This window comes from Camelus bactrianus, chromosome 6, assembly GCF_048773025.1.
Source record: "Camelus bactrianus isolate YW-2024 breed Bactrian camel chromosome 6, ASM4877302v1, whole genome shotgun sequence".
In the NCBI taxonomy this organism is placed as follows: Eukaryota; Metazoa; Chordata; class Mammalia; order Artiodactyla; family Camelidae; genus Camelus; species Camelus bactrianus.
Genome location: NC_133544.1, coordinates 83,650,224 through 83,664,083, shown reverse-complemented (window position 1 = coordinate 83,664,083; position 13,860 = coordinate 83,650,224). Strand labels below are relative to the sequence as shown.

The window sequence follows — 13,860 nt, the reverse complement described above, 5'->3', positions numbered from 1 at the left end:
AAATCCGTTAAGAAAGGAGGGACAGATTTTTGTCTCTAAAAATAACACCACCAAAATATCAGGGATTGTTTAGAATCAGCAAACGAAATAATAAAAAGCATTATTTTCTTCTCATCCCAAGCCTTGGCATTTGTACCAGGGAGACTCCCCACATTTCTAGTTACTCTGTTTAAAGACCTAATAGAATTAGAAAACATTTTTTAAATTTCAGTTTAATTTAGCAAATATTGCTTTAGTGCCGAGTCTGTGCCATTCACTGACTTAAGGGATCCTGCAGAGAGTATGACCCACTACTCACCCTCGTTGAGCTCAGTGTGTAGAATGGGAGGAAGACTTGTGAATAAGCGATTATAAATAATACTGTGGGATAAAAGTGGCAATAAAAGTCTTCAGTGTACAGAAGTTGTAGAGACAAAGGTCAGGAACAACCTCCCAAGGGATGAGATGGGAGAACGAGGCTTTCAGTGACAACAGGATTTCATGGGTGGACAAAGAGACCTAGGATATTTGAAAGAGAAGGAAATGCTCACATAATGCTCAGAGGTATAAAGTATAGTGTATTCAAAGAATTATAAGCAGTTCAGGGTTCATGGAACATAATTTTAGGTGGTTGACTACAAGGTGACAGAGCTTTGCAGGGACTAAATAATTCATCAGCAACACAAATCAGATTTGTATTTTATGACCATCACTCTCGAAGGTTAAGCCGTTGGCAGGAAAAATATCACCTAAGATACTCCTGCAAGACTTCCAGGCAGTAGGTGATAAGGGCCTGACTCAAAGAGTACTATTAGGGATGGAGAGAAGTCAGAGATGAGCTATATATTGATGTACATAGATATACATAGTGAGAGATTTATCTTGTATATGTGTGTGAGATAAAACGTACTGAATTAGGTGCTTGACTCATTGTGGGGTAAGAAGAAAATGTTCAAATAGGTAGGGTTGGGGGAACTACTGCTTTATGAAGAGAAGTTAAACTATTAGATATTTCAGTCTGGAGAGGTAAATGCTGGGAAAGAATAAGATAAAAATGATCACTTTAAAGTCTGTAAATTGAATATAGACAGGATTATCAATGACAACTGGGGCTAAAAGTCACCCCCTCACACATGGTAAATGTGGGATCAATAAAAGCAGTTAATACTTAATAAAGCAGGCATTAAACTTTTTGAAACTTAGGTCTTAATTCACCCAGAATATGAATGTATTTGAGAAAAGTTTTGTTAATTAGTGAAAGATAAGCTTTCGTTGTCATTGAGAAACCGGGCTGTTCTGAGTGTGAACTTGTTATTTTGAAGATGAACCTAACCATCTGTTTCCTGATGCTTCAGTGAGTGGGCCTGAGGTCTGATAAAGAATGCAAATGTGTGTAAGTAGATTAACATCCTAGAAAGTGATTACGGAAGCAATTAAAGAGAAAAATTATGTTGATTTTTAGAATTCAATGATTCTTAAAACATTTTATTCTTACTCTTCACACTCTGAAACATACTGAGGACCCCAAAGAGCGTCACTTTATGCAGGTTGTATCTGTTAATACTTATTCTTAGAAATTAGAACTGAGAAGTTTTTTAAAGTAGTCATTAATTAATTTTGAATGAGAACATTAATCAGTTGCATATTAACATAACACATTTGATGAAAAATAACTATTTTCCAAAAAACTTTAGTGAGAGGAGTGACATTGTTTTCCATTTGTGTGAATCTCTAGTTAGCCTGACAGAAGGCAGCTGGTTTCTCACAAGTATCTGCGTCTGCAGTGTCTATTGCTTTGTTACCCACTATGTACTCAAGAGAAACGAGAGTGAAAAAGGCAGAGACTGGATATCATACCATAAATGCTTTCACCCTTGTGGATTCACTGACAGCAGCAGTTTGAAAACCACTGTTCTTGAAGAAGCAGGAATTTTTTGTTACATACACAGAGTATCGTTTACCCTCACTCCACCCTTTTTGGAAGCGGATACCCCTAAGAATATTTTCACCATTTTTCACTGGCTTTATTCTATACCTCAGAAGGCCCATGATCCATTTACAAAGTAATGAAGTCAAGCCCAAGGCAGAATTTTTTAGTCTGTGACCTTTTTCCCTTCCCAGTCTAATGAGGCATAAGTCATCTAGCCCTTACTCCTTCTATTTTTCTTACAACTTCTCACTTTATCGATAAATTGTAAAGCCAAATATATTTTTTGAACAATCACTGGGGCCCTTTCTTTATACCCTGAAAGACTTAGCGGAGGGGAGGCAAGCCATAATATTACCTGGAGTTTGGACTCCGTCAAAGTGTGAAACCAAGGATGCTGATGACCAGTTGCTGGAGGCTTGCCTAGAATGGTAAAGAAGAGTTCTCTCTTGAAAATATCAACACTTCAAGATTTATCTCTACTTTAGAAATACGGAGGTCTAAAAATAGTCTCAAATCTGTGTACCTTTTATTCATCAGACAGGTGTCTTTCCTCTTTATTTCTCTTTCTGCTTCATCAATACCAACTTCATTTGATTCCAAACATGGAGTGAGATATCTGTGTCCAGTAAGAATCAAGTCTCTGTTTTCATTAAGATATCTGTAGAACCTCTCCATTCTCACTGCCACCACTCAGTTGTGTCATTTCTATTTAAATAGTCTGTTGACCTTTTGACTTGAGACACTACTTTTTTCGATCCATCCTGTGTGACAGCACCTGAGTAATTTTTCCCAGGCACTGTTACTATCATGATACTCCCTTGCTCGAAACTTTTCAGTGATGCCTTAGTTTGTACCATGGTACAAATCTGTTTTATCTCTACTCTCCTTCCACTTTTCCATGAACCCTTAATCTGACTTACTCTGCAGTAGTTAATCCTGGTTGTTTCCTCACAGTCCTGTGAACACAATCCTGTTGCTTGAGAAGCTTTTTATAATTTCATTTTGGAAAAGACCAAACTCATTTAGCTGGGCAACTGCCCAGTGGTTTTTATAAAATTATTCCTTAATTTCTCTGTGCTTGTTAAGTTGGCCTTATGTCTGGGCAGGAGTTCAAATTTGACAAATAATATCTAGAATAATGTTATTTCTAAGTATAGTATAATAGTACTTGTACATATTCTGAATTTAACAAACTTTATCTTATAGCTATTTCTGCATTTGAAGTTCAGCCAATTTCTATTGAGGTCCAAGAAGGTGGAGTTGCTAGATTTGCATGCAAGATTTCATCAAACCCTGCTGCAGTCATAACATGGGAATTAAATCGGACAATTCTACCTGTAACTATGGACAGGTAAATGCAGCTTATGTCTTTAAAGATGACACAGGAGTAGCAAGGACTTCATAAAGCTATACAGGAGGGAAAGACCGTTGGAGAGCTCATTTTCACTGTTGGTAGCAGTAACCAGTTTCTTAAAGACATTTCAAAGTTAGGCAAAGAATTAGATTATGGGTCTCGGGTACATGGGACATAGTTCCTGTTTTTTTGGTTCAGATCAGAATTCAAATACTCTGTTCCTTTCCTCAAACATCTTTTCCAACCTTGGGACCACCGGAGTACCTGGATTGCTATCCAAGGATTTAGGAAACTGAATTACACTTCTACTGCTGGGAATAGTAGTGCTGGTATAAGGGTCTCCCATGTATGCAGTGGTAGTTGCCCACTTCCATCTCGGCCTTCTGCTTTCCAGCCCCCCTCTACAGTACACACACATGCACACGCACACACGTGCTCACGTGCATGCATGCACCTAGTGCCCTGAAGGTGATAAGAATTTAGAGGTCAAGAACTTGGCAGCAACTTCAAAAGTTTGACTCCTGTCCTAATGAGCAGCAATATTCCTAAGCTGACAGAAATCATTTGCTGAAATGGTAGAGAGCGCTAAGATAGACAAAGTTATTTAAGGAAAAGCTTTAAAAACAAAACTTGTATTCAGATGTATCTTGGAGAATACCTAGGCAAGAAATCAGGAATTTGAAAAAAATCGTACTAAGCTCTAGACCACCAGTTAGTTAAATGTAAGCTATAATGTCAATGAGACTCTGTAGAAAATTACACTGATAGATTTCACAAACCACATACAGCATAATCGTGTTTTAGAGAGTTGTAAATAAAACCCAAATAAAACTATTCAGTCAAACTAATATTTTAGAAGATCTTTAAAGTATTGCATCTGGCACTTTTTAGAAAGTTGAGTATGTTAATTCGTATCATAGAATATATGTTAAGATAAAATATAAAATCTTCTGCAAAGTTTAATCATCTTCCTTCTCATAACAGGATAACTGCCCTACCAACAGGAGTATTGCAGATCTATGATGTTGACCAGCAGGATGCTGGAAATTACCGTTGTGTTGCTGCTACTGTAGCCCACAGACGTAAAAGCATGGAGGCCTCTCTCACAGTGATTCCAGGTACTGCACAGAAGTGGGGTTTACATCAAAGTATGGATGCCCAGCTGTTAATTTTCCTTCTCTGGCTATGGAAGTATGCCATAAAGTAGTACTTCAATTTTATTTAAATTATTATAATCTATTTTTATCTGTTTAAGCAACTTTCTCAAACTAACTTGTTTTATATGTTAATGTCAGCATCTTTAAGAAAGAATTTTTATTTTGTAAATACTTTACTTTTGTTTTTTAAATATAAAATGCAAAAAAACACACACAAAAAAATAACAATCATCTGTTTCCACTGAAGGTGGCCACTTCTTGCCAATAAAGATATACTTGTTTACAGTTTGAATTTTTTTGTTTGTTGTTCTAAGAAAAATTACAATGTCCATTTGTGGAGATGATGCCTACTTCTTATAAACAGTGATGTCTATAGAAGTAAAACTAAATTATTTTTTACACTAAACAATGTAAAATATACAAAGATATGTTTTAAAATGTCCCCAGTTCCATACCCAGGAATTATCATTGTTAACATTAAATGAACATAATTTCATATAGTTTGCCATACTTGAGTATAGTTAGAAGGGAAATTAGCTAGAGAGATGAGTATGAGGAAAGAAATATGCATTTTATTAAAACGGAATTAAGACAGATGATAGTTTTTGTCTTTAAATAATTCAATTTACTTGAATGTAGTAGAAGAAAACCTGGCCTAAAGACATTGTTGAACTTCACATGAATGTTTGCTCTTCACAAGAGATATTACTTCCTAAAAGGTCCTTTAAGATTGAAAAAAAAAATTTTAAGCACTGAGTCTGAAATTAAATTTTAAATGCCGTGTTTTAATTTTAGGTGGTATCTATTAGCTTCTTGGTGTGAAGGATAAAGACAAAAACATTGTCAAGACTTCTTCCCTTCTCCCCAGTATCACATAAATTCCTAACAAGATTAGTGAAAGCATTAAGTCATTGTCTGAACTTCAGTTAAAAGTGGATGATGTGGAAATGGCCTAAGTGTCCATCAACCAATAAATGGATAAATGTGTCTTATTCATTTAATTAAATATTGTTCTATTATTATTATTCAATAAAAAATGAAGTACTGGTACATGCTACAACTTAAATGAGCCTTGAAACATTATGCTGAGTGAAAAGAATCCAGTCACGAAAGACCATATAATACTTGGTTCCTTTTTATTGAAATGTTTGGAATAGGCAAATCCAGAGACAGAAAGTAGATGAGTGGTGGTCAGGCTGTGGGGAGAGAAGATTGTGGAGTGATTGCTGATGGAATGGAGTTTCTTGTTGGGGCAATGAAAATGTTTTAAAATTAATTATGGTAATAGTTCTACAACTCTGAAAATACTAAAATCCACTGAATTGTACACTTCAGATGGGTGAGTTACCTCTCAATAAGGTTGTTTTTAAAAAGTGAGTAACTTCAGCATAAGTATTTTAACTTGTTTTATTTGTATCTTATAATTTATTTTTATATTCTACCTTTTCCCTCTCAAAGGGAAGGAGCCTAAGCCCTTCCACACACCAGCCATTATAGCAGGTCCACAGAACATAACGGCATCTCTTCATCAGACTGTTGTTTTAGAATGTGTGGCCACGGGAAATCCCAAACCGATCATTTCTTGGAGCCGTCTTGGTAAGTCTTAGAAGTATTTTCCTTCAACTTTGTTCACACCAGTGAAACTGATAACATGTTTATTTTACATACAAACTTTTCGGTATTTCAGTGTGTAGAGGAAAGATTTTAGCGTAGAGAATTTTATGCTTTTTATGATAGTGATTGTTTGGATAGTGATCTTTTGACAAAATTTTAGATCATATGAGATCTAATCTGTTCTTAGAAACAATAATTAGTACATATATGAAAACTAAAGAAAATGTGCAGTGTACTGTATGTATGTATTTACATGCAATATGGTGTGTATGTGCAAACTGTAACAATTCTACATAATGAAACTGAAAAAGGAAAAAAAATTTAGATTGTATGTTGCACTGATTTAACTGAAGCCTTCTCTTTGAAATAGATCACAAGTCCATTGATGTCTTTAACACTCGGGTGCTTGGTAATGGTAACCTCATGATATCTGATGTCAGGCTACAACACGCTGGAGTGTACGTTTGTCGGGCCACCACCCCAGGCACACGCAACTTTACAGTTGCCATGGCAACTTTAACTGTGTTAGGTATGTTTTCTTTCTTTCTGCAATCAGGAAAATCTTATACTTCCACATTCGCTGTTTTATCTCATAGCTAACTCCCACTTTTCTTGAATTTAGTAGCACTGATACGAAGGTTGATACAAAATATTGTAATCCAGTGATGAGTTTTAGGAGGAAATTAAATACCTATGTTAAACTGTAGCTAGAGTCATTCTGAAGTCACCATTCTGTTTGCTTTTATAACACGATGTTCCTTTTTATTTAAGTTTCCCTTTTATCTTCTTCTTACCCACCCACAAATTCATATACCCATGGACAAATCTAAAATTTTGATCAATCATCTGTATGTATTCACAAGTGGCTGCATATTGGGCCTAGTTAAGTAGGATTATGGCACACATGTTTTTAGTGTGTCTGTGTAGATGGCCTCAATCGAGAAAGCCTGGAGGGAGTGGGCATCTAACTGAGCAATGCAGAGAAAAGGCGTCTGGAGAGATCTATGTGGGGGTGTGGACAGGAGGCTCAGAACATCACATGTTTTCAGGGATGGGACTTGTGTCATTTGCTATATTCTTCCTCGACTCTATATCATTCCTGTTTGGACCACAAAAATACTTTCTTTTTTCTTTTTTCTTTAAAAATAGCTCCTCCTTCATTTGTTGAATGGCCAGAAAGTTTAACGAGGCCTCGAGCTGGCACTGCTCGATTTGTATGTCAGGCAGAAGGAATCCCTTCACCCAAAATGTCATGGTTGAAAAACGGAAGGAGGATACATTCAAATGGTAGAATTAAGATGTACAACAGGTGGGCTAAGTCATTTTGCTAATGTTGTAGATAAGATATAGTGGCTTTAGTAGTTCTTACGTGAAACGATTATAATTATAATATCAAATATCTAACTTATCTGAGTATTTTTAAACTGAAGTAAAATAAATAAGAAATTAACTTGAGACTATTAACAGCAGCATGCCAAAAGTCCTTTTGTATTTATATATGGATTGTGAAAGTGGTAGATTATAATGAAATGACTGTTAGGACAGTCCCCCCAGACCTGGGTTCTAGTCCTGATAAGCCACCAGCTAAATTATTAGTAAGCATATTAACCCTTTGGAGTCTCAGTTCTGTCTTCTATAAAATGAGGAACTTAGAAGGAAATAATTAAGTCTCCGAGAATTCCTCGACAGTTCAAACTTAATGATTTTAAGAACTTGTTTTTATTAGTATAAGTATGAATCTTCTTCTACCATTCTCATATGTTGAACAAAACTTTAAACACCTGAATCTTATGTAACATTGCAATATTATAGAAATTAGTTGCTATTACAGATTAAAATTCCTTCTTAATAAAAGCTGAATTTTAAAAAAAGAGATTAAGCTGTCATCTAAAGTGAACAGAATTTGGATATCACAAGTATTTACTTATATAGACTCAGAAAATAAGAATAATTTCAATTCATATAGCTTTTTAGTAGGGCTGATTACACAGTTTTTTGTTCTTAGTAGCTTTTGTCGTTCAAAATTAGGAGTGCACTTAGCAATAGTTCAGATTTATTTTTATGTCATACTTAGAATTTTCACTGAAATTTTTTTTTCTTTCCTCAGTAAATTGGTAATTAACCAGATTATTCCTGAAGATGACGCTATTTATCAGTGCATGGCTGAGAACAGCCAGGGATCTGTTTTATCTAGAGCCAGGCTGACTGTAGTAATGTCAGAAGACAGACCCAGCGCTCCCTATAATGTGCATGCTGAAACCATGTCAAGTTCAGCCATCCTTTTAGCTTGGGAGAGGCCACTGTATAATTCAGACAAAGTCATTGCTTATTCCGTGCACTACATGAAAGCAGAAGGTAAGCAATTTGTGGAGTGTTTGTTTGCAAGTGCTGCTTACTGCCAAGGGTAGTTTTCAGGATGAAGGATGTCTTACATAATCCACAAAATATTTTTGAAGTTCTATGGCAGTTACCTCTTTTAATAAAAGAATTAACATATCACTTCCGTATCAATTTTTTGCTAATTTTGTATTGTTAACTTTGTGTACATAAGTATAGATTAAGATTTTTCTGTTTAGAAATAAGTACCATCTCTGCCTGCTGAACGTTACAGAGTGGTGTACTTAGGAATTTCATTTCAGCCAAGGTATAAATTCCTTACTTAAGGCTTAATATGCCAGTTAAAGTATGCAGTTACATAGAAACCATGGTGTAACTGCTTGATAAAATAATAATGTGAGCCAAAATTGCGATAGCATGCTATTGGGGGGGGGGGTAAACACTTTCAGATTCTCCACAGTATGATTTTACATATTTTGAATATTTTCTGAAATGTTGTAGAACTCTAAAAATTGAGCAGGACATTCTTAATTGATACCTCATTTATTACATGACCAGGACATTCTTAATTGGTATCTCATTTATAATATAAAAGTCAAAATCAAATCTGTATTAAAATTTTTATTCAGTTCCATTTCTGGAATCTTTTTTATCCTCATATTTTCTTTTGGGAAAAAAAAGTTTAGAGGAAAAGGAAAAACTAGTTATAAGTCTTAGAGATTTTGCTATTGATTTCTCACAGAAACCTTAGCAGAGGTTTACAGATGTTAGTTGTATACACAAACATTCTACCTTTTATACAGCAGATATTAAAAGCAAACTCAAACACCCAAAGAATGGTGATGTAATAAAACTGTCTGTAGAAACAGGTGGTTTGTTGTTGTTTGTTTTTTGTACTTTGGAGCAGTATTTTGAAAAGGAATATTTTGAATTTAAATCAGGGGTCATGGTAGCAAGAAGAATGAAAGTCTGATAACTGAGCATGTTAGAGTATGTTAATTCCCTTTTGAGTGATTTAGGAAGGTAAAAGGAATGCTGGTTTTGGTGGAGACCACTCTTGTTTGCTATTATGGTTGTTTCATTAGAGCCTCCACATGCAGCCCAGTGGTCTATTCAAAGACGGAACAAGGCTTTTTAATTCGAACTCAAGGACCTTGTTTAGTAGGTCAGAAATCGTACTGTGCAGTTCCTAATTAACGAGCCATTAGCCAGTCTGTTGTGAAATGCCTGTAATCTTGTCTAATTAAAATGCTATCAAGTTAATTCAGAAATGTGGGAAAACTTAATAGTGGAATTTGCCTTCTGTTTTGTTTATAAATCCAGTGTGGAGAGAAGGGGCTCCTTCCTTAGAGAGTTCTGATTAAGTTGACGTGCATTTACCGTGAATTGTTCACAAAGCACAGTTAGCTGCCAGGGCTCTTGTTCCACTTCACAGGTTTACTCGGTAGGAATTAAACCCCACAAAGACAAATCCCCTTCTATACCTTGCCATGCATATTTTATTAAGAATTGCTGAGAATGTTTTTTTTCCTCTTTGGGGGGGAATAGAAAACTCGTTGTGGAACAAAACATTTTGAAGCACATTCTATGCCTCCTAGTTCTTTTGCTTTCAATATAAATAAAAGAACAACTTGTGTCAGTCAAATTTAATAGAATAAGGGCAAAATGAGATCTTTTGCAGGACAACTTTTGGTTTGGTTTGGTTTTATAAAGAGTAGAGCCATTACATTCCCTACTGTCTCTCCATTTGTGTTTAAAAGAAAAAAGAAACCATGAGTTTCAGCAAGTAAAATTTACACGGTTATGAACTACAGTATTCTGTAGTGTTAAACTCTGTTGTGTCAGTGCTGTACATTGTCACTGCTATGGGTTTAGACTAGATGTTAAATGAAATTTAGAGAAGAATAATTGTTTTCAGTTTGATGTATTCAGGAAAAACTCAAACTAGTAGTTTGTAACAAGACGTGGTTACTTTTGAAAAATAAAGACCTTCTTATTCACATTTTTTAAAGGGTTACTAAAGATAGCAAAGGACCAGTGTTTTATAGTGAGAGAAAATGGTGATGGTCTTGTTAATTTTCTTTTGAATGTTCATAATTTAAAAACACTGATTCTTTAATCTAGGTTTAAATAATGAAGAGTACCAAGTAGTCATCGGAAATGACACAACTCATTATATTATTGATGACTTAGAACCTGCCAGCAATTATACTTTCTACATAGTGGCATATATGCCAATGGGAGCCAGCCAGATGTCTGACCATGTGACACAGAACACTTTAGAGGATGGTAAGAAAGCATGAGTCTAGGTCATTTAAGTATGAACATTAATATATTTTATCAGTTTCAAAGAATAAATGTTTTAAATTAGAGAAAGTACCCTGGTTTTGGTTAAAAAAATAACAGATGTGGTAACCAGAGGCTAATTTGCCATTTCAAATCTTTCAGTTTTTGGCCATAGCATGATAAGGATAAAGAACACTTTGGTTTGTAATTCATAATACAGATTTTAATAACAAAATTCTTGTATTGTCACTGATTTTCCTCAGGGTTCCTAGTTTGAACTGTGAATATATTGCAGGGTTTTTTTTTTTTTTAACTGAGCAGAACAAAATGTGAGATTCTCTAGGCATGAATAAATATAATGAGTTACATATTGAGTGTATATTATAATTGGATGTCGGAGGCTTTGGACTTCTGAAATTAGAAGTTTATAAAATTTAGTACCTGTCAGTTAAAAAAAATCGTAAAATCCAAAAGTGGGTAGTTTATTTTTAAATACATTATGCTTACTCTGCTTAAGGAGGAAAGTATTACTTGTTCAGTGAGTTAACTGACCAGAGGTTGGGAATTGAGTTGCAGTTCTTTTGCAGACAGGGCTCCATATACTCTTATAATGGTGGGAAATTCCATCCATTAAAGTCGTCCTGGAGAGCTGAGTCTCCTCCTCTGACTCTTCATTCACTTTGTGCTCAGGGGCTCTCTGTGGCCCATGTCTGTACTCCGCAGTGTGGAAAGGGAATGATTTAACGTATACTTAATTACAGTATTCTCCGTTTACAAACACTTTCTCATCCTCAAGAAATGGTCCACCCTTAGCTTTCAAAACTTTTTAATATAAATGACTCCCAAATCTCTTTCTTCGGTTCATTTGGTCCCAGATCTCTTGTGTCTCTCTAATACCACTTGCATAAATGTTTATAAAGTCAGGGTTTTACCAAATGAAAGAATGACCACTGGTCTGGATACTGAATTCCACATTCAGTTTACATTGAAGAGTCTGTCCTATTTTAGAGGGAACCATGACCTTTCTGGTTATCTTACTGTATTTAACAACCTCTGACATGCATATCTAAGGTGAAACACAGGTTGGTGTTTATTGTTGTTGTTTTGGGTTTATTTAGTGTATGGGGTGTATTCCCCTCTTTATTCTTGAAGAAAATGTGTCTAAGCATAGAAAGCTACTTGTTAAAGCTTGCCAGTGCCAGTTAAGTTATGATCTCAAAGTTTGTGTCCTTTAAACCTTCCCTTATTCTGCAACTTTTTTATTGAATGAAGTTTTAGTTCATACATACATACTTCCGATACTGCTTTTCAGTTCTCTGCACCAGTCTGCCTGCATTTCCTAAGCCTGTACTTCTCAAGCTGAGATATGTGGGTCTCCTAGTGTGCACAGCAGATACAGCTGACGCTTGTGGAGTGTTTACCACTGCCAGCTCTAAAAACCTTCCCTGAACTAGCTCATTTAGTCCCTACATCACCCTATGATAGAAGAACTATCTATTCCATAAGAGGTAGTAGAGGACAGGGGGTGAGAATGCAGGCTCCAGGTCTGCTTCTTCACCTCCAAGCTCTGCGGCCTTGGGCAGGTGACTTGACCTCCTTGTACCTCAATTTTCCTCAGCCACAAAGTAGAAATGATAATGGTACTTTCTTCATTGGGTTTTTTTGAGAATTCATGAGTTGATACACATAAAGGACTCATAAGTGCTTGATTAACCCATCTTCCCTCTTCCACATACTATTTCATTAATTCGGCAATTATTTTAGTACCTGCTATGTGTTATTCAATAATTAGTAGTGAACAAAAGAGACAAAAAGTTGTTCCTGACCTTGTTACTTTCTATAGTGAGAAAAAAAGCAGAGGAACAACAAATATGATAGTCAGTTAAATACTATGTGAGATGGTAATCAGTGTGGGGGAGAAGGGGGAAAAAGCAGGGAAAGGGAGAAAGACTTTAGACAGACACACCTCAGGTTGTAGGTGACATTTGAAGATGTGAAGGAAACGAAAATGAAGGGGCTGGCTAGGCAGAGGGCTGGGGGATGTGCGTCCCAGGCAGAGGACGTGGGAATTGCCGAGGGCCTGAAGCACAAGCATGGCTGGAGTGGAGGGAACAAGCAGAAAGCAGTAGGCAGAGATGAATGAGGAGCCTACTGTGCGTGCAGGTTAGGGCTTTGGATGGAGCCACAGTGAGGACTCACTTTTCCTTGGAGTGAGTTGGGAGCTGTTTTGAGCAGGAAAGTGACAAGATGTGACTCACAATTTAACTGCAGGTATTGAGATTTGATGCGGAGATGAGGGCAGAGGCAGGGAAATCTGTGAGGAGGCTTGTGCGACACTGCAGACTGAGGGTGACGGTGACAGGAGCCAAGACGGTGGCAGTGTGAGCCAGAGCCCCAGGATTGAGTGTATGGAGGAGTCCAGGGTAACACGCAGGTTTTTGTCTTGAGCAGTTGGACAAATAATTGCCATTACTTGAGATAGGAAAGACTGGAGAAGAAGCTATTATCATCATCCCCATTTTGTACATGAAGACACCTAGACACAGAGAAGTTCCTCTGGCCAAGGTCGCACAGACTAGTAATTGATATAACAAGGATTCACACACACACAGGCTAGCTCCTGAACTCACCTTAACCCTTAACATTAGACTGCCTGCCAGTATTCTTGACTCGTTTTCCTGGAGTGCCAGTTGCATTCAGATTATTCAGAGGAAAATCACTGTTTTTATATTGAGCACAATATATTATAATTGGGGATACAAAATTCGCACCAATTTTTTATAATTTGGAAACCAGTGCTAAATTTTTGTTTTTAACACCTTTATTGTGGTATGACTCCTGCACAATAAACTACACATCTTTCAGATGTACAATTTGATGAATTTTTCATAGATGTATATGAGGTGAAACCAATGACATCACCACCAGAATCATGATAGCTAACATGTCCATCACCCTGCAAGAGTCGCACCGGTTTTTAAGATACAACTCTTACACTTCAAAATGTTATTTGTCAGATTATAACCTTGGTGTCCTAAGCTCCTCTACTCTTGTATAATTCTCTCTTTGTTGTTTTAAGGTGTTTTGGTGGGGTTATTTGAGAACCATTCTCCTATTTTGTGTCGATATTAAGTAAGCTCATATTCACCCCAGATGACATCAGAGCAGTCACAGTAGCAAGGACGAACACCTTGCTTTCTTTG

General features: G+C 36.3%; 1 protein-coding gene across 2 annotated transcripts in view; it reads left to right on the top strand.

The window, feature by feature from the left end:
* PRTG (protogenin) overlaps nt 1–13,860 on the top strand; it is a 123,697-nt gene that overhangs the window by 52,709 nt on the left and 57,128 nt on the right. For both annotated transcript variants that reach the window (XM_074366166.1, XM_074366165.1), the window contains exons 3-9: nt 3,116–3,260; nt 4,248–4,381; nt 5,879–6,016; nt 6,405–6,563; nt 7,184–7,343; nt 8,142–8,389; nt 10,496–10,660. In XM_074366166.1, the coding sequence (XP_074222267.1) occupies nt 3,116–3,260; nt 4,248–4,381; nt 5,879–6,016; nt 6,405–6,563; nt 7,184–7,343; nt 8,142–8,389; nt 10,496–10,660 (1,149 nt within the window). The remainder of the gene's footprint in view (nt 1–3,115; nt 3,261–4,247; nt 4,382–5,878; nt 6,017–6,404; nt 6,564–7,183; nt 7,344–8,141; nt 8,390–10,495; nt 10,661–13,860) is intronic.